At 40.8% G+C, this 22086-nt stretch overlaps 1 protein-coding gene across 2 annotated transcripts in view; it reads right to left on the reverse strand.

The window, feature by feature from the left end:
* Window positions 1–22086, reverse strand: part of CACNA2D3 (calcium voltage-gated channel auxiliary subunit alpha2delta 3) — a 1440485-nt gene that overhangs the window by 386552 nt on the left and 1031847 nt on the right. For both annotated transcript variants that reach the window (XM_077452052.1, XM_077452053.1), the window contains 3 exons: window positions 8319–8390; window positions 8161–8222; window positions 5932–5999 (listed from right to left, as the gene is read on the reverse strand). In XM_077452052.1, coding sequence (XP_077308178.1) covers window positions 5932–5999; window positions 8161–8222; window positions 8319–8390 — 202 coding nt within the window. The remainder of the gene's footprint in view (window positions 1–5931; window positions 6000–8160; window positions 8223–8318; window positions 8391–22086) is intronic.

Raw genomic sequence — 22086 nt, forward strand, 5'->3', positions numbered from 1 at the left:
CCTGCTGGGATCTGACTTTCTGTTAGAGGGTACCTACTTTTGTTCTCCATGGTCTCACTGGGGTCATTTTTCTAAAACTGGAGTGTGCAAAATCTGATGCAGCTCTGCCTAGAAACCAATCAGCTTCCAGGTTTTTCTGTCAAAGCTTAATTGAACAAGCTGAAGTTAGAAGCTGATTGGCTGCCATGCACAGCTGCACCAGATCTTGCACACTCCAGTTTTAGTAAATCAAACCCACTATATGTACAGATGTAGCCACCCTCTCTTGTTCACTCCTGAGATGGACTATGGGAATTGTAGTGTATATAGACCCCAACTAACATTCAGGTGCTCACAGAGGATGCTACAAGGAGGCAGAAAGTGCAGTAAGAAACAATTTTATGAAAAATAGATTACAGGGCCATAAAGTAGTGGATGTGTATGGACTATTTTTTTTTAAGTAAGTACCGTATTTATCGGCGTATAACACACACTTTTTCCCCCCTAAAATAAGGGGGAAATTGGGGGTGTGTGTTATACGCCGATTCCCCGCTGTTGCTACCCGTTTCTGCCGTTCTCTGCGGCTTCCGGGTATTTTCGGCCACACTCGTCCGTTCTTGGCTATCTTCGGCCATTCTCAGCTATTTTCGGCCACACTCGGCCGCTCTTGGCGGCTTTCAGAAAGCCGAAAGCCGCTGAGAACGGCTGAGTGTGGCCGAAAATAACCGAGAACGGCCGAAAATAGCTAAAAACGGCCGAGTGTGGCCGAAAATACCCGACAGCCGCTGAGCCCCAGTTTTAAACGTCAAACACACTGACAAGGCTGAAATGGACTGACAAGGCTGCGATGGAGTGACAAGGCTGCAATGGACTGACATGGCTGCATTTGACTGACAAGGCTGCAATGGACTGACATGGCTTCAATGGACTGACATGGCTGCATTTGACTGACAAGGCTGCAATGGACTGACATGGCTGCAATGGACTGACAAGGCTGCAAATGACTGACAAGGTTGCAATGGAAGACTGCAATCGACTGACAAGGCTGCAATGCAAGGCTGTAAATGACACTGACAAGGCTGCATTGATGGGCATTTAAATATAAGTTTTTTTCCTTAAAGTTCCCTCCTAAAAGTTTTTTTCTTTTAAATTCCCTCCTAAACTTGGGGTGCGTGTTATACGCTGGCGCGTGTTATACACCGATAAATATGGTATATTGTTTAGTGTCACTTTAGGTACCCATAATCGGAGGACTGTTTCTCATGATGGCTATTGGCTAACATTCCTGCAGAAACTTACACAATCTCACAGTTTGAGTTATGAAGAATTACAATACTGGAAATAAGGATATCATCACCAGACATGATAAAAGTTGAATTGTAGCTACAGGGGAATTAAAAATCAGATTTTGTTTTAATTTTTCCCTATAACCTCTATCTCTCTCTCTTTAATAAATTGTTAAACATTGCAGAGACAGACTTCAGGAGAGATTTGAAACAGAGAAGACAGACTTTTGTTGTCTTATTGTTGGCAGATGTTTCCATGGCATTCCTATAAAGATATATATATATACCAAGTTCTGGGGAGCACTTGACAAATTTCTTACAGGCGAAGAATTCACTAAACAATATGCTGGAACTAATCTGACAGCTATTAATACCGACAAATAAAGTACACAGACAATGCAATGTGTTCTAAAAGAAAGGGTAAAATACTATCTCATAGTATTTTAACTCTCAACATTTGGGTTAGAATAAACTTAATGCTTCAGGTGTCCTAACGAAGACATCAAATGTGGTTTATGAATTTATGAATTCAAGTATCTCCCCACGTCCTACTTTTGGATGCCTGAATTTTTATTTATTTTTTGTTCTTTTATTAATGTAGAAATGCTGTTGCAAAATCCTGAGGGCCTTCAAATCTGCGACATCTGCTTTTATGCCCCTCTCATCCTACAATTCAAATCACGTGTAGTTGGCAAAGACAGGCTGTTTCTCACATGGGTTCCAAAGCGCTCCTTTAGAAGACCTTCAGTTCATGGTTCCATCTTAATGAAATACTACTGCATGTGAATCAATATGTAATTTACACTGCAACAGGCTGCAACCAATTTAAGAGGCAATAACTATATGATTCCACAGGAGTAATGCATACATTCTGGCTGTACTTCTAAAGGAATACTGAGTCATTGTTAGATAGTGAGCTAAACTGGGAAGAATCAGAATGGCTGAGTGCAGGGATTAAACTCTTACTGAGGACTGGTCAGCTGTCATGTTGTGGTAAATGGTTTCCCAGAAGCTACTCAGGTTTAAAGAGTGGTTTGTATCAGAAAAGGTATGATACTACATGTTCTAAAATGTACTCCAGGAAAGGAGATCTTTATCTACAATATGTGTGTTCCAGGATCTGAATATTAACCACAGTAGTTTAAAATGTTACATTTTAGTTAACTTTCCCCAAAATTGCCTGTCTATGACCATAGCTAAAATAATCACTCAACAAGATACCCAGGCATAAGACTGGTGGGAGCATATTTATAAAGCATCTGACAGTCACCAAACATTCACTGCCAGTGAATCTTCCAGTTGCATGTGTCTGGTGAAAGTCACATTCTCTGCTTTATAAATGTACCTCTTATGCCCCATACACACGATCGGATTTTCCGATAATAAAAATGTTGGATGTGAGCTTGTTGGTTGAAAGTCCGACCATGTGTATGCTCCATCGAACATTTGTTGTCGGACTTTCCACCAACAAATGTTGGCTATCAGGTTCTCAAATTTTTTGCCAACAAAACTTTGTTATTGGACTTTCCTATCATGTGTACACAAGTCCGTTGCACAAAAGTTCACGCATGCTCGGAATCAAGTACAAGCCAGAAGCGATTGGTCTTGTAAAACTAGCGTTCGTAATGGAGATATCACATACGTCTTGTATGTCACTATGTTTGTAATTGTTCGTAATTGTTGGCCAACATTTGTGTGACCGTGTATGCAAGACAAGTTGGAGCCAACATCCTTCGAACAAAAAATCCAAGGTTTTGTTGTCGGAAAGTCCGATCGTGTGTACGTGGTATTACTGTGGTCAGTCAGGCTATTGGAATTCTGATTAAGAAACATACAGTAATTTAAAGGAAGGGAAGGCAAAAGTAAAGGGAAAGGAAAGCCCGGAGCGAAAAAGAAATAAAATTAAGAAATAGCATAGGGCTGGGCATGACAGTGTTAAAAGGGGACAGACAGAACCACCCTCCCTGTTTGTTTTCTTTGTTAAATATGTATTTTTTTCACAAATCGGCGTGTACTCAGGATGTCGTTGCAGCTGGCAGGTGTTGGTCTTTGCAGGGGAATGAAGAAACCTCGGATAAGGAGAGTTCGGGACCTATCGGTGGTATGGTTCCCCATGGTGGTATTCCAGCTAATGGTGGTTTCGCTGGAATTTCGTTAACAGGTGCACTGTGGTCAGTTGGTTGTCTCCGAGCCAGTATGTTGGCTAGAGGCCTATTATCATATATAAAAGGTACCGCAGTGGATTATTATTATTAAATAGATGTATGTGGAGCGCCTGCAAAGACCAATGTGAATATCAGATATTTATGGTTATGCTAATTTAAATGTATTGATTAATAAAGGGGGCTGCTACAGCCAAAATTTACTCCAACTTGGTGTGGTCTCTATGAATGGGAAATTATATGGGGGTTATAGCAAGGGTTGGTCATGCAGTATGGAAGTATAGTACATCTGTTATGCAATGGTCAAGGGAAACTAAATTGCTTGCCTTGTCCCCACTGCTCTTAATTTCTTCTAATGACCATTTTTAATGTTCTAATGAGGACATTTCTTTGGGTGATAGCTGTCTAACAGGGGCTTTCCTTTACGCCAGAGAAATTTCTCCCATTTCCCTTTGAGCTGAGCTCCAAGACAGAAAATGAATCTTCCCAGTGGAACACATACAGCAAAATAAAATAAAGTACAGGGGGTTTCTAAAGGATTATGAAACCCAAGAAATAAATATAATATATTGCTGTTTACCAGTCCCTAGATGGGGTACACAAAAGTACTGTAAACACATGTTGATCTTGCCAATGCCTTTATCATTTTACGTGAGCTGGACAGAAAGCAAAAACATCTATTGCTAAACCCATCAATTCCTGTGTAATAGATACAAAGGCAGACATGTTTGTAGTCCAGTCTAGGTGGCAACCATGGATGTCTTTATGGGTACAATGGAGGATGTGCTCAGGGACAGGAAGTTTATTATTCACAGAATTACTGAGTAAAACTATAGGAAAAAAAGTTAAAAAGGGAAACAAATATAGCTACCACATCTAACGACTGGTAAGTAATGTATATTACACTTTTTTGTTTTATTTTGCACTTTGACCATCAACTACTTTATCCAAATTAAAGTCTTGGCTTTAGATATACTTTAAATAAAAGTTTATGACAGCTGCTATGTCAGTCTGAATTAGAAAGTTAGAAAATTCTTCTTATTAATATTTTAATTTTATTATTTTTACACACAACATAGTAGGGTCTCCTTCTAGTGAGTATTTGTATTCCAAGCGGTATGCTCATCAACATCCCTCAAAACAACTTTTGGTATTAAAATGTTTGTAAAGGCTCAAGGTTTTTTACCTTAATATATTCGTTGCATTAAGGTAAAAAAACCTCTGTGTGCAGCAGCCCCCCCCCCCCCCCCCGACCCCGCTAACACTTACTGGTGCCCCATCTCGATCCAGCAATGTACATGAGAGCAACAGCTCTCCTTGATCTCTTTCTCCTCATTCACTGCAAAAGCAGCGGGAGACATTGGCTCCCCATATTGTCAATCACAGCCAGTGAGTCAATGAGAGAGCAGGGCAGGGCCGAGCCACACTTTGTGATTTAATTGACACACAGAGTAGCAGCTTGGGATCGAGCCTGCTCAGGTGCCCCCCCATAGGAAGTAGCTTGCATTTTGCAAGAAGAAGGGGCCAGGATCGCTGGAGGGGGACCTAAAAAGAGGAGGATCGGGGGTGTTCTGTGCACTGGTTTTGCACAGAACAACCCCTATCCTCCTCTTTTTGGGAAAAAACCTTGAGCCTTTACAACCACTTTAATGCCTAAAGTTTTGCAGGAATGTTGATGAGTATACTGCTTGGGATACAGATACTCACTAGAAGGCGACCCTACTATGTTGTGTTTAAAAATAATACACCTTGCTGCATCCACCCTGTCTTCCCTTCTACCTGGCTGCATCCACCCTGTCCCCCCCCCCCCCCACTGTTATGGATGATATGTTTTTTTAAATGCAACACTATGGTGCATCTCTGTTGTATTTCTTCCTGTGTGGTGTTTTCCTGTTCCTGCTGGGTCATTCAGTAAACATGGCTTCTGTACAGTAATGGCTTGTGCTGTCTCTTTACATCACATCAAACACCCACCTGGCTGCATCCACTCTGTCCTCCCCTCCACCTGGCTGCATCCACCCCATCCTCCCCTGCACCTGGCTGCATCCACCCTGCCCTCCCCTCCAACTGGCTGCTCCACCCTGTCCTCCCCTCTACCTGGCTACATCCACTCTGTCCTCCCCTCCACCTGGCTGTTCCACCCTGCCCTCCCGTCCACTTGGCTGCAACCACCAATACTTTTTCAAGGCACTGTGTATATATGTGTGTGTGTGTGTGTGTGTGCATGTGTGTGTGTGTGTATATATATATATACATATATATGTATATATATATATATGTATATATATATATATATATATATATATATATATATATATATATATATATATATATATATATATATATATATATATATACACATACATACATACTTGAAAGAGAATTAAAAGTGAAGTTGGTCTTTACGCATTAAATATATAAAGACAAATATGAGATGTTTGCAGTTCTAATAAAAAGGGTCCATGACAAAAGCTATTTAAAACATGAATACAAAATCATCTCACCATCCTCTATAGACACATTTCCCCTGAAGAAATATTTGCCATGCCCTCTAGACAGAACGACTCCTAGGCTGAAAAATAAAAGTACAAGTTGTGCAAAATAAGATACTTGTTTGTCATGTTACATAATGTATTTCTGCTTAGCTGATCAGGTTCATTTTAAATTTTTTTGCAAGAAAAAAAGTAAAAAAAATCACTTCATTCTGTAAATATATTATATATCTGTATATTAAATTATCTCTGGTGCAAATGCATAAAGATCTTGCACCACTACACTTTCTGACCAATGCGAACTGCGGTCTCTACCCAAAAATGGGCAAGTGTTCTATATATTTCAGGGCTGCCCATCATCAAAATTGGTAGGAGAAAACACATTTGTTCTTCCTCACACACCCTACTGTGACAGCGGGGCTTGCTAATCTCTGCCGGTGGCAACCATGTGGTGAAAAAACTCATTCCCTTTTCTCATCTTAAAAAACGAAATGTTTAGAACCCACTTGTATACAAATATTTCAACAAGTTGGAAAAACTTTTTGTGTACTAATAAGAATCCTCCCGTTGGAAAGCCATACATGGCCCTAACTTTGCAAACACTTTCTGATTCAAGGATTTTGCATAAAGTGGTTGAAAACCTCAAGCATGAGATATGAACAAAGCACATCCCTTTATAGTATGTACTTAGACCCCTTTCACACCACACCGCCCATAGCCTAGAGGCGATTCAGTTCGCATTGTGCGCTATACAAGTATTTCATTCATTCATTAATTCATTCATTCATAGCGTAGGCGGTAAAACGCTGTTATTTTTAGCAGCGTTTTACCGTCGGATTTCCGGTGAATTTGCGGCGCATTTCGGGCGCTAGTGGGGAGCTTTTACCCCCCGCTAGCAGCCGAGAAAGGGTTAAAACAGCCAGCAATACGCCACAACAATGGTGTTTTGCCGGTGGTATTACAGCGCTGCCCCATTGATTTGAATGGGGAGCAGCGGTGGAGGAGCGGTAAACACACCGCTCCTTCACCGCTCCAAAGAAGCTGCTGGCAGGACTTTTCCCCGACGTCCTGCCAGTGCACCGCTGTAGTGTGAAAGCCCTTGGGCTTTCACACTACAGACAATGGTGCAGCTTTTTTAGAGCGGATTACAGGCGCTATTTCTAACGCTATAGCGCCTGCAAAATGCCCTGGTGTGAAAGGGGTCTTAAAGCTCAAAGTCTCAATTTAAAGCATTAAATGTAATTTCTCTCTGCTGCTTCATTCCTCTGCTGTCTGTATGAATCACTTTTTTAAAATGTTCCTGGCACCACGAGAAAAATGGTGACAAGGGGGAGACAGCTGGTCTGGTTTACAGCCTCAGCTCTGTTCCTGTGCGCTGTGTGTGTGTGTGTGGGGGGGGGGGGGGGTGTCTCTTCCCACCAATCAGCTCTCAGAGTTCTTCTCCCTGAGCTCTGCAGAGTGGAACTTCAGATCTCCGCCCCCTTTTTGTCTGAACTATCAGACAAGAATATAAATTCTGGACTTTGAACAGTTGTAGAGAATAGAAGGCTGCAGATAGACAGATACAACTTATGTAGGAGGATTTGTTTCATCTCTGTGTATCACCTTAGGATAGTCCCTTCACTAGATATATGTGATGGTTTACAACCACTTAAAGTAATAAAGCCAGCAATACAATAGTAATTTTTTTAATTTGTAATAATATTTGTCCACTAATCATTATTGGGTCAAATTGACATTTGTTTTTGACCAAAGTGACAAGGAAATTCGAAGGAGCAGGATGGAAATTACTTCTAGAATGATCAAAAGTTTTCATTCATAAAATTGCATTCATTTTAAAATAGAATGTTAAAAGGAAACACAATTTTGAAGTACTTTTGCATGACATTCCTTCGTTTTTAGCATACATTGGAAGCATGGTAGCTAAAAGCTGATTTTCCTGATTATACACCACAGGGCTAAAGAATAAAAACTGAAGAAGCAACAAAAATTAAAATTGCTACCCACAGCAAGTTATCATGTTGTGCCTTATATTTAATAAAAAATATTAAACAACATTTCTGATGGGTTGTTATATACAGGAGCTCCACTTTTGTGCTTGTTTTCTTCAGGTTTTTATTAATCAGTCCCTGTAATTTCCAAGTGTCTCACCGCACCCAAACTTCTTTCATTGAATTTGAATTTTTAAAACTGAGTCACAAAATATAAGTATTTGCAGATGTATTTGCAGATGTAGTATACCTAAATGGGGTCCCCTTGATGTCAGTGTAGTAGTAGTCATTGGTCATCACCAATACTCGTTTCTTCAAATACAAAAAAAAAAAAATACAAAGAAAGTGACTTTCAGAAGTTTATCCCTATTTAGAGAAAAAAAACATTACAAAAAGGTAAAATCTCACCCCTTTATCCACAGTCTTCTTGACCTCCATAGAAAACTTTCCAGTCTTTCTGTTCACCATGGCATTTCTCAGCTTCAAACATCAAAAGATAAAATAGTAAATAGAGAGAAGTTGAATGTGATTTCTCTCAAATCACTGCATATAAGAACATTATTTTCTCTTGATGCCCATGTAACGCATATGTGTGGTGGCAGGGAAGAGGGTGGTCTTTAATGCCCACAAGCCATACATATATGGGTTGCAGAGCTTGCTGTACTGAGAGCATGCTCACTGTGCCAAGCTTTCAAAGACAGCTTAGTTCGTACTAATGATCTGGAGTTGGCGGGGCTGCTTTTGAAAGCAAATTTGGCATTTTATTGTATTAAAGTCGTTCATCTAATTACTACACTATGGAGCTTCTTGTTCTGTTTTTGTCTATAGTTTTTTAACCCTGGAATTCCCACTCCTCTTCCATTAATTTGGCTGCATGATGATTCCTCAACTGTAGCAGTAGGTGAAATATATATATATATATATATATATATATATATATTTATTTATTTATTTATTATATCTTTTCATGTGACAACACTGAAGAAATGACACTTTGCTACAATATAAAGTAGTGAGTGTACAGCTTGTATAATAGTGCAAATTTGATGTCCCCTCAAAATAACTCAACACACAGCCATTAATGTCTAAACCCCTGGCAACAAAAGTGTAAGGAGAGGAGAGCCAATTAGCGGCATCTCTTCACAGGGGGAAGCAAGGGAAGTAATCAGGGCACTGATCATCAGTGCCCCGATTACAATATAGAAAAAAAGTGTTAAAACACAGTGCCCACCAATGCCAGCATACAGTGACCTATAATGCCATTGCCATTGATCAGTGCCCACCAGTGGCAGCAATCAGTGCCCACACTGCCCACAAGTGCCACAAATGAATGCCCATTAGCCATGCCAGTCAGTGCTGGCAATCAGTGCCACCTATCAGTGCTGCCCATCAATGCCCTTCACTGCTGTTCATCAATGCCCATCAGTGTCACCCATCAGTGCCACCCATCAATGCCCATCAGTGCTCACATGTACCGTCTAACCATGCCGCCTATCCATGTCATCCACTGCCGCCTATCAGTGCCCACTAGTGCTGGCTATTAGTGCCCATCAATGCCACCTAACAGTGCCCATCAGTGCCACCTATCAGTGCTCATCAGTGCCACATATCAGTGCCACCTATCAGTGCCCATAAGTGCAGCATATTAGTGCCTCCTCATCAGTGCCACCTCATCAGTGCCCATAAGTGGCGCCTCATCAGTGCCCACCAGTTCAACCTATCAGTGCCCATCAGTGCCGCCTCATCAGCGCACATCATACAAAATTTACTGACAAAAAAGTAAAAAAACTTTTTTTTCCCCCAAATTTTTGATCTTTTTTTGTAAAAAATAAAAAAAAACAGCAGTGATTAAATACCACCAAAAGAAAGCTCTATTTGTGTGAAGAAAATTATAATAAACTTGTTGGGTACAGTTTAACACGACCGCGCAATTGTCATTCAAAGTGCGAGGGTGCTGAAAGCTGAAAAATGGCTTGGGCAGGAATGGGGTGTTCGTGCCTGGTAGGCAAGTGGTTAAACTGAGCTTTTGCACTGGCTAACTGCTGTTTGGTCTACAGGTTTCTGATATGTTCCTGATTCCTGTGTTTGACTTCTGATCTTGACCCGGCTTGCTCCTGACTATCTCTGTCTTCTACCTGCCCTGCTTGTCCCAGGATTCTGCCTCTGCCTGCTGCTCCTGTTTGATCCATCCTCCATTGCTGACATTGCTTGTGACCTGACTATATTGCTGTCTGCTGTTCTATGCTGATCTGTCCATCCTTTACCGACCCAGCTCGTCTGACCCTGCATCCCAACCTGCTTCAGCTCCTTCAGTCCAGATCATCGTTTTCAGGCTCCTGCTTCCTGCAGTGCATCCATAGTCTGTCACCAGCCAAGCTCCGAGCCAATATACCTGAATCCAGCCGCCCTGCTGACTTATCTGCCTGCAGCCTCATCTGCCTGTTGTCAGCTGCACATAACTACCTTCAAGTGAATTACCGGCTGCCATCAGCAAAGACAACTAGACTGATCATAGGCTGTCTCACCATCAGTGAGTCTCACCATCAGTAACCCCCTAGCCAGAGCTGTACGAGAGGCCTTCCTCTACACGTCAGGCTCACCGACCAGGTACATGACAGCAATATGCTTATACTTGAGTTTACATTAATTATAAAGTATCTATTGATGAAACACAAGGACATTTTGGTATCCTTGTTCCTGGCTTCCTTATACTTTGGTGGCCTAGGTGCAGGACCACATGTGCTTTACATGTGACTATTCGTTTTATACTTATACTAGTTCTTAAAATGCAAAAAAAGAAAAAAAAGATCTTTGTTGCAGTTGGCGGCCATCCAAACAAGAGATATAATTAGTACACAATAGTCTATTCAAACAGTAAACATGGCAACATGGCTCCAGAGGGTCTATAAAAGACACAGGACCCTGCAGCCGAAATTCTAAGTGGTAACCTCCATTTAAGCTGCGTCTGCAATATGCTGAATTAACCTACACTATAAAGGTTTTTTTTCCCATTCACAAATGAGATCAATGATTGTTTATTAGCTATTCTTTGCTGTTCTATTATGAGACCTGTGCATTCCCTCACACCTATAATTTTTGAGTTTCATAATATTTTATGTGCCAGTTCTTAATTATGGACGCCAACACCATCATTAAAACAGCATGGGAAGCTTTTTGAAATTATCAGTTAAAGACACATTGTTGGATGCAATTTTCTAGTACAAAGGCCTTTGCTGAGAAAAGGTAATAAAGCCTGTATGTGAGAGGTAGGACTGGGGTCTTGGCAGAGACGGATAAAATGGAAAGCTATAGAGAGTTGGGGAAAAAAACATTTATTTCTTGCTCATAGAGCGGAGTTTGCATTCAAATTACAAATCATTCCTTTCAATTTTGACCACCTAAGGGAAGTAGTATGTTCAAAGTATTAAGACTGGCAAATATAGCTAAGATTTGTTTCTATTTAATAACTGGATGACTTCTAATAACCCAAGCCTAGCCAAAAAGGGGATTCTACTTTACCTATAGACCTTTATTGACTTGACGTGATAAAGATAACAGAAACACTGAGAAGTGACGCTTGTGAGTACATTTCTATAACTTAGTTATTATGATGTTATACTTTACATATTCTTTCAATATAATAAAATCTATAATATCTATAAATCAATAAGGTTGCCATGGGTGACTTTTGTAGCTTTGAAATATACCAAGCAGCAAGGACGGAAAAGATTAGTTTAAAAGCTGAAGATAACAACAAGAAATAGGCCCCTGGTCTGTAATTTATCTTACAGCTTAACCACTTAAGGAACGGACCTCTTTCTGAAATTTGTTGTTTACAAGTTAATAACAGTTTTTTTTTGCTATAAAATTACTTAGCACCCCCAAACATTATACATTTTTTTTCGAACACCCTAGAAAATAAAATGGCGGTCGTTGCAATACTTTCTATCACACTATATTTGCGCAGCTGTCTTACAAGTGCACTTTTTTTTGAAAAAAATAAGACAACAGTAAAGTTAGCCCAACTTTTTTTATATTATGAAAGATAATGTTACGCCAAGTAAATTGATACCCAACATGTCACACTTCAAAACTGCACCCGCTCGTGGAATGAGCAACAAACTTTTACTCTTAAAAATCTCCATAGGCGACGTTTAAAAAATTCTACAGTTTGCATGTTTTGACTTATAGAGGAGGTCTAGGGCTGGAATTTTTGCTCTCGCTCTACCGATCACGACGATACCTCACATGTGTGGTTTGTGGTATGCAAATTTTTTTTTTTTCTTATTTATGTTACCTTTTATTTTTACTCTGTTCTTTAGAAAAAAATTGTTTACTTTTGTTTTCTAGTACAAGGAATATAAACATCCCTTGTATTAGAAAAAAAGCATGACAGGACCTCTTAAATATGAGATCTGGGGTCAAAAGATCTTAGATCTCATATTTACACAAAAAAAAGAAAAAAATTTGTCATTTGAAAAAAAAAAAAAAAAAAAATGGCCCTTTCTGAGCTATAGGCAGAAGTGACATTTTGACGCTGTTTTCGCCTTGCAATGGTATGGAGACGGGTGGGGGGCCATCTTCCCCTCACTTGTCTCTATACCACACATGGAACAGGACCCAATCACCTCCGCCGCTGCCGACGGCTCCGGTAAGTGAATCCGCCGCAGAGACCACTATTATCGGAAACTGGCCCGCCCGATGAAGAATAGGATACTGGGGTTGTGGCAGCTAGCTGCTGCGATAACAAAGATATCCCTCTTCAAGCAGCCAACGTATATCGGCGTGCGGTGGTCCGGAAGTGGTTAACTAAACTCTCCCAATCAACATCAACTATTGTCAATCTACTAGCCTTAGTAAATAGGTAGGAAGGTATGTTATATTTTTTATTTTAAACTTTTTTTTTTTTACATGTCTTCAGTTGCTTTCTGGTTTCTGTCTCAGGCCAAAATTATGTCATGCATCCCAAAAGTCTTCATGGGCATTTTTTTTTTATCAACTGGATGTACACTCTCCTGCCTGCATACCTGGGCTAAGGGCAGCTGGATTCTAGTAAGTAAATACTACATGCATCGCCTTACTCAAGATTTCTGTGGCTGGAAATACTAGGGGAGTGTTTTTCAAAGTGATTTCTCAACAAAATAAACATGGAGACATGGATAGAGGGGTACGTTTGTTTTGAATATAGAAAATAACTTAAATAGCATTTTCAGTCTGTGGTGCTCAGATACACTTTATCGCCACTCTTTGGGTATATTCAGGTGTGTGTCTAAATCTCCCTTTCCTCTGAAGCCCAATCCGCTGTCAGATCACAACTCAGAGGCTACTAGCAGGCAGTGGGGAAGTGATGTGACCTGCTGTTTTAATCACACTTTTGCCAAGAACAAGCCGCAGCCACATGCATTGCACACGGTTGTGGGGCATTTGTGGTGCTTCCCCATTTGCTTCAGCATGTACCATCTGGCAGGTGGGCTGCCCACCAATTGTTTTTTTTTTTTGGTCAGATTAACTTTGCAAGGCATTGTGCCATATTTTTGCCACGCCCTCCCAAGTGCACATCTAAATTAAGCTTAAGTGACTTGACAATATCTACAGTGCCTTGCAAAAGTATCCACCCCCCTTGCCATTTTTTGTGTTTTGTTGCCATACAAACCTGGAATTAACATGGATTGTTTGAGGATTTCCATCATTTAATTTACAGAACATGCCCACAACATTGAAGATTTTTTTTTGTTTTTGTTCTTTATTGTGAAGCAAACAACAAATAGGACAAAGTAACAGAAAAAGTCATTGCACATAACAATTCACCCCCCCCCCCCCCAAGTCAATACTTCGTAGAGCCACCTTTTGCATCTATCACAGCTCCAGTCACTTTGGATAAGTATCTATGAGCTTGTCACATCTTACCACTGGGATTTTTGCCCATTCATCCTTGCAAAACTGCTCCAGCGCCTTCAAGTTGAATGGTTTGTGCTTGTGAACAGCAATCTTTAAGTCTGACCACAGATTTTCTATTGGATTGAGGTCTAGGCTTTGACTAGGCCATTCCAACACAATTACATGTTTCCCCTTAAAGTGTTGCTTTAGCAGTGTGTTTGGGGTCATTGACCTGCTGGAAGGTGAACCTCCGTCCTAGCCTCAAATAACACAGAGTGGTACAGGTTTTGCTCAAGAATATCCCTGTATTTAGCACCATCCAGCTTTCCCTCAACTCTGACCAGTTTTCAAGACCCAACTGCTGAAAAACATCCCCACAGCATAATGCTGCCACCACCATGTTTCCCTGTGGGGATGGTGTTCTTTGGGTGATGTGATGTGTTGGTTTTGCGACAGACATAACGTGTCCTTTGATGGCCAAAAAGTTCAATTTTAGGCTCCTCAGACCAGAGAACCTTCCTCTAGACATTTTGGGAGTCTCCCACATGCCTTTTCGCAAACTCAAAATGTGCCATTTTGTTTTTTGCTGAAAGTAATGACTTTCCTCTGGCCACTCTGCCATAAAGCCCAGCTCTATGGAGCGTACGGCTTATTGTCATCCTATGTACAAATACTCGAGTCTCTGCTGTGGAACTCTGCAGCTCCTCCAAGGTTACCTTAGGTCTCTGTGCTGCCTCTCTGATTAATGCCCTTCTTCCCCGGTCTGTGAGCTTTGGTGTGCGGCCGTCTCTTGGCAGGTTTGCTATTGTGCCATGTTCTTTCCATATGGCTATGATAGATTTGATGGTGCTCCTAGAGATCATCAAAGATTTTTATATTTTTTTTATAACCTAACCCTGACTTGTACTTGTCAACATCATTGTTCCTTACTTGTTTGAAGAGTTCCTTGGTCTTTAAGGCAGTGTTTGGTTAGTGGTGTCTCTTGCTTAGGTGTTGCAGCCTCTGGGGCCTTTCAAAAAGGTGTGTATATGTAATGACAGATCATGTGGCACTTAGATTGCACACAGGTGGACATCATTTCACTAATTATGTGACTTCTGAAGGTAATTGGTTGCACCGGAGCTTTTATGGGCTTCATAACAAAGGGGGTGAATACATACGCACATGCCAATTATCAGTTTTTTATTTCTGAAAAATAGTTTTATGTATATATAGAAAAAATAAACTGCGCTGGGGAAAATAGTGAAAACAAACAAACTATATGTAATATAGGCAGCAGCAATAAATGCGATATGGCACTCAACAGCAATACAAAAATAAAAAGCTGTGCCAACCCTCTAATTAATTAAATAACAGAAATAAAATATTAGAATATGTGAATAATTAATATATGAATAATTAATACAATCAAATAAACACCTTAAGTGCATAAAAATCGCAAAAATGCATAAGAAATGATATGAAAAATAACACAAACAAAAATCCAATCATAAAAAAGTTCATATGTGAGTCCAGATAATAAGTGTTTGTGTTCTTAAATGACAGCACCACAGTGGTTCAACACATTCCGAAAGCGCATGAAGTGCCCGTCACCATATAGTGAATGCGCTTACCAGAAAATATATAAATTGAAGCGTTTGTATATAGTCGGTAGGTCACATCAAAGATATCCTCCTTTCAGTGGGTCAGCACTCCATCTCATAACAGTACTCCCCGGATAATGATCTATTCCGTGGTCCCAATAGGGAACTCAGTGGTCCACAGAAAAGAAAGGAACCGACATAGCATAATATCGTAGGGACAATTTATTAAAAGAAAAAGTAGCACACTTACATATGAGTAGATAAATCACAGCGTATAAGAACAATATAAAAAGCCGGCCGGCAAACAGGAGCCCGTCCTCCTCTCCTACAACGTGGTGGCGTCACTGCGTGCCTTTCCAGACGCGTTTCGTCATACCTGATGTTGTCAATGGGGAACGGGCAGCGCAGTGACGCTCCGCCTAATAAAGCTAGTAAAGCGTGCCAAGCCGGTGCGCGGCCGATGCATTACTTAGTTTGCATCTGCGGCGCACTAACACACATATGCACTATTTTAATGTTATTTTTATTTTGTGTGTTTTTTTTTGGTTTTGATCATTAGACACATCTGAGGGATATAGCCATTGCTTAAGATGTTTAGCGATCCACATTACAAGCTGTTTTGTTGCATTATTAGCAGCGGATAGACTGCGCTTGTCTTAGGGCTATTTGCCATTATTTTCAATGGCGCATTGTGACTAAGTCTTGCATCTCAGAACGAGGCTTGGCACGCTTTACTAGCTTTATTAGGTGGAGCGTCACTGCGCTGCCCGTTCCCCATTGACAACGTCAGGTATGACGAAACGCGCCTGGGAAGGCACGCAGTGACGCCACCACATTGTAGGAGAGGAGGAAGGGCTCCTGTTTGCCGGCCGGCTTTTTATATTGTCCTTATACGCTGTGATTTATCTACTCATATGTAAGTGTGCTACTTTTTCTTTTAGTAAATTGTCCCTACGATATTATGCTATGTCGGTTCCTTTCTTTTCTGTGGACCACTGAGTTCCCTATTGGGACCACGGAATAGATCATTATCCGGGGAGTACTGTTATGAGATGGAGTGCTGACCCACTGAAAGGAGGATATCTTTGATGTGACCTACCGACTATATACAAACGCTTCAATTTATATATTTTCTGGTAAGCGCATTCACTATATGGTGACGGGCACTTCATGCGCTTTCGGAATGTGTTGAACCACTGTGGTGCTGTCATTTAAGAACACAAATGCTTATTATCTGGACTCACATATGAACTTTTTTATGATTGGATTTTTGTTTGTGTTATTTTTCATATAATTTCTTATGCATTTTTGCGATTTTTATGCACTTAAGGTGTTTATTTGATTGTATTAATTATTCATATATTAATTATTCACATATTCTAATATTTTATTTCTGTTATTTAATTAATTAGAGGGTTGGCGCAGCTTTTTATTTTTGTAGTTTTATGTATATATTTTTCTAATTTTACTTCACCAACTTAGACCATTGTGTTCTGATCCATCACATATAATTCAGATTTAAAAAAATGGATCTAAAGGCTGTAATGTAACAAAATAGGTAAAAAGCCAAGGGGGTGAATACTATTGCAAGACACTGTATATTAGAAAGGACTAACCGTGCTTCTTGTATTGTTTACAGACAATAATATACATTTTCCATATGGAACCAAACCAAGCCAATAAACCAAAAAACCAGATAAGCAGATTTAGCCATATCTCGGTATACACAGGAGTTTCAGTGTTACCCATGCTACAAAAGAGTACTCTGAATGGGGACATATAGGGGTTGATTTACTTAAGGAAAAAAACTGTGCACTTTGCAAAATGCAGTTGCACTCTACAAGTGAAATTACCCCAGAGCTTAGTAAATGAGCAGAAGCTCTGCTGATTTCCATCATCCAATCATGTGCAAGCAAAAATGTTGTTGTTTTTTTTTTTTTTCATGCACATCATCGGGTATTCTTTGCAAACGAAAGCTTTACCCCATTTACTAAGCTCTGGAGCAACTGCACTTGTAGAGGGACTATTTGCCTTTAGTAAATCAACCCCATACTGTTTACATAGCAGGTGGTTTTCTTTTTGTATGGTCTAAGCTGACATCTGAACTTTTACTCATCATGACCAAAGTATACTCTTGCTACAGGGACCCTCTCTATTGTTTAAACCTCTGGGTCTTCCAGCATGTCCCTGATACCTCTCTGGGCTTGGCTGGCCTTTAAAGTAGTACAGAGGGCGATAAATTTATTTCTAACCCTTTTGGTTTCATGCATAGCAAAGTAGATGTTCAAATACCCATGTGCATGGCATTATTGAGCATTACTGAAACCAATCATTGTTTGTCAATATATACTGTATGGTCGTTTAATGTTTAGATAAATAACAGATCTTTTAAAAAAAAACTTTGAGCGTATGCCCTTATATTTTGTGTTTCTGAATTCAAACTTCTATTACATTCAGCTTTAGGCAGGAAGGGAGTGTAATCCTGGCGCCTGTCCATTCCGTGTGACCTAAAAACCGTGACAAAAGACAATCAGCTTAGCTATGCTTCCCTATAAACCCAAGCAAAGGGTGAAAATTATTTTGTGCAATTTGGTAAATTCTGGCTAGAAACTTCAACAGTCAAGTTTTCCTTTACAAGTTTCCAGCACTATGCCTGGCTGAAGGGGAGAATAATCAAGCTAGCAGAGTAGGTGGTAGTTTGCCGTGCCCATCTGGATCATAAAGAGAAACTTTCAATCCCAGAGATTTACAACTGCGTGGAGCCTGAATACAATCCAACTGTTCCTCTCTGGTCGCATTTATTGTATAATTAGGAAAATAAGAAGCATTTTTCTTGATGGCTCATTTCATATGAGAAAAGATAATGGTTCCATGGGATCAAAATTGGTAAGAGTCGTATATAAAAGAAGTCGCCCGCTCCCTGGGGTATGGAATGCTTTTAAGCCATTACTGACTTAACAACAGGGATTAGAAAATCAATTTTCAAGGGGTTTACTTCTAAAATGTGACATTGATTTACTCATGCCTGTTGTTAGATAACTAAGGACTTGAAAGCATTCTATTACATAGATTGAGGAAGGCTTCCTTGCGCTTGGATTGTAAGGACCACCTAGCTTAGATGCACCCAAATAAACAAAAGGGGTGTCAGAATCTCTATTAATGTAGAAGCCCTATCAATTTCTAGCTGTGCTTAAAGCAACTGAAGAAGATAGTGTTTCTACACTGTGTGCAAGCTTCATTAAGCTGTGTTATTATTATCATACAGGTTTTATATAGCACCAAAAGTTTGCGCAGTGCTTAATAAAATAAAGGCAGACATGACAGTTACATTACAATTTGGTAATTTGGTATAAGAGGAATCAGAGGGCCCGGCTCGTTAGAGCTTACAATCTAAAAAGGGAGGGTCAATTGATACAAAAGGTAATAGCTGTGGGGGATGAGCTGATGGAGAAAGTGAAACAGTGTTAGTTAGAAGCAGGATAGGCTACTTTAAAGAGAAGGGTTTTCAGGGATCACCTAAAGATGGATAGATTAGGGGACAGTTAGACAGATTGGGGTAGGGAGTTCCAAAGGATGGGAGAAGCTCTGGAGAAATCCTGGAGGCGAGCATTGGAGGTAGAGAGCAGGAGGTCTTGGGAGGACCGAAGAGAGTGGCTTGGTTGGTATAGCAACATATCTATACACATGGTCGTTTAACCACTTCCGGACCGCTGCACACCGTTATACGTCCTAAGTTTGAAGAAGAATATCATTGTTATGGCAGCAGCTAGCTAACTGGTATCCTCTTTTTCGGCCGGTGGTCTGGTTTCCTTTAACCACTTAAGGACCGCTGCATGCCATTGTACGTCATCACAATGGCATGTACAGGCACAAGCACTTACATGTACGTGCCTGCCTTCCAGCGGGTGGGGGGTCCGATCGGACCCCCTCCCGCTGGATACGGCGGTCCGGTTCGCTTCAGGAGTGATCCGGGATGAGGGGATGGCCGTTGGTTTCTGGCCATCCCCTCTCGATCGCTCCTGGCGAATGAGAAGCTTCCTCCCACTGTATATTGTATACACAGGCAGGGAGGAAGTGATGTCATTCTCCTCGGGGCGGTCTTTTTGACCGGACTATGAGGAGAAGACAGAAAGTAAGTGTGCACCAACACTACACTGACATGTAGGCACACACAGGCACACAAACCCCCCCCCCCCCGATCCACCCGCCCCCCCTCAGTCACAGTGTCACTGATTGCAGTGATCATTTATTTACTGATCACTACATTCAGTGTCAGTTTTAAAAGTAAAAACTGTCAGGGCAGTTAGTGTTAGGTCCAGGGTAGCCCCCTACCACCCCCCAATAAAGGTTTAACCCCCTGATTGCCCCTAGAGTTAACCCTTTCACCCCCTTTTGCCAGTGTCACTAAGCAATCATTTTTCTGATCGCTGCATTAGTGTCACTGGTGTCGCTAGGTAGCAAGTTATTTTTTTAGGTTCACCGCCAGCTTTTTATAGCGCTAGGTACCCCGATATACTACCCAATAATGATTTTAACCCCCTGATTGCCCCTAGTTAACCCTTTCACCCCCTTTTGGCAGTGTCACTAAGCGATCATTTTTCTGATCGCTGCATTAGTGTCGCTAGGTAGCTAGTTATTTTTTAAGGTTCACCGCCAGGTTTTTATAGTGCTAGGTACCCCGATATACTACCCAATAATGGTTTTAACCCCCTGATTGCCCCTAGTTAACCCTTTCACCCCCTTTTGCCAGTGTCACTAAGCGATAATTTTTCTGATCGCTGCATTCGTGTCGCTAGTGTCGCTAGGTAGCTAGTTATTTTTTTAGGTTCACCGCCAGGTTTTTATAGCGCTAGGTACCCCGATATACTACCCAATAATGGTTTTAACCCCCTGATTGCCCCTAGTTAACCCGTTCACCCCCTTTTGCCAGTGTCACTAAGCGATCATTTTTCTGATCGCTGCATTAGTGTCACTAGTGTCGCTAGGTAGCTAGTTATTTTTTTAGATTTCATACCAGGTTTTTATAGCGCTAGGTATCCCCATATACTACCCAATAACGGTTTTAACCCCCTGATTGCCCCTAGTCAACCCTTTCACCAGCGATCACAGTATAAGTGTCACTGGTGACGCTGGTTAGCCAATTCGTTATTTAGGTTCCCCGTCAGGTTTTTATATAGCGCCAGGGACCCCCATATACTACCTAATAAAAAATTTAACCCCCTGATTGCCCCTAGTTAACCCTTTCCCCAGTGATCACCGTATAAGTGTTACGGGTGACTCTGGTTAGTTTGCTTTTTATAGCATCAGGGCACCCACCATTTATTACCCAATAAAGGTTTAACCCCCTGATCACCCGGCGGGTGATATCAATTAGATTTTAGGGTCAGGGTCTGCGTCGCCCCAGGCAGCGCTAGGTTAGTGCCAGTACTGCTAACACCCACACGCAAAACATAAACCTCCCATAGTGGTATGGAATCTGAACAGATCAATATCTGATCTGATCAGATCTATACTAGCATCCCCAGCAGTTTAGGGTTCCAAAAAAACGCATTGTTAACGGAATCAGCCCAGATACCTGCTGGCACCTGCGTTTTGCCCCTCCGCCCAGCCCACCCAAGTGCAGTATCGATCGATCACTGTCACTTACAAAACACTAAACACATAACTGCAGCGATCGCAGAGTCAGGCCTGATCTCTGCGATCGCTAACAGTTTTTTTTTGGTAGCATTTTATATTTAAATCCGGAAGGCAGTGCTTGGTTTTCGGGGTCCCGTACGTGGCTAGGCTCCCAAAAAGTCCCCCACATGTGGTATCCCCGTACTCAGGAGAAGCAGCAGAATTTATTTTGGGGTGTAATTTGACTTATGCCCATAGCATGTGTGAGCAATATATCATTTAGTGACAACTTTGTGCAAAAAAATAAAATAAAAATTAAATTCCTGCAACTTGTGGCAAAATAGAAAATATTTCATGGACTCAACATGCCTCTCAGTAAATAGCTTGGGGTGTCTACTTTCCAAAATGGGGTCATTTGTTTTGTTTTTTTGCTATTTTGGCATTTTATGGCCTTCAAAACTGTGATAGGTAGTGAGGAGTGAAATCAAAAATTTGCACCCTTAGAAACCCTGAAGGCAGTGATTGCTTTTCGGGGTGCCGTACGCAGCTAGACTCCCAAAAAGTCCCAGATATGTGTTATCCTCGTACTCAGGAGAAGCAGCAAAATATATATTGGGGTGCAATTCCACATATAACTATGGCATGTGTGAGCAATATATCATTTAGTGACAACTTTTTGTAAACTTTTTTTTTTTGTGTCATTATTCAATCACTTGGGACAAAAAAATAAATATTCAATGGGCTCAACATGCCTCTCCACAACTTCCTTGGGGTGTCTACTTTCCAAAATGGGGTCATTTGGGGGGGTTTGTACTGCCCTGCCATTTTAGCACCTCAAGAAATGAGATAGGCAGTCGTAAATTAAAAGCTGTGTAAATTCAGGAAATGTACTCTAGTTTGTAGACGCTATAACTTTTGCGCAAACCAATAAATATACGCTTATTGACATTTTTTTTGCTAAAGACATGTGGCTGAATAAATTTTGCCCTAAATGTATGACTAAAATTGAGTTTATTCGATTTTTCTTATAACAAAAAGTAGAAAATATAATTTTTTCTCAAAATTTACGGTCTTTTTCCATTTATATCGCAAAAAATAAA

The sequence above is a fragment of the Lithobates pipiens genome, unplaced genomic scaffold (genome assembly GCF_037356315.1).
Source record: "Lithobates pipiens isolate NorthernLeopardFrog02 unplaced genomic scaffold, aLitPip1_a1.2 Scaffold_23, whole genome shotgun sequence".
Taxonomy (NCBI): Eukaryota; Metazoa; Chordata; class Amphibia; order Anura; family Ranidae; genus Lithobates; species Lithobates pipiens.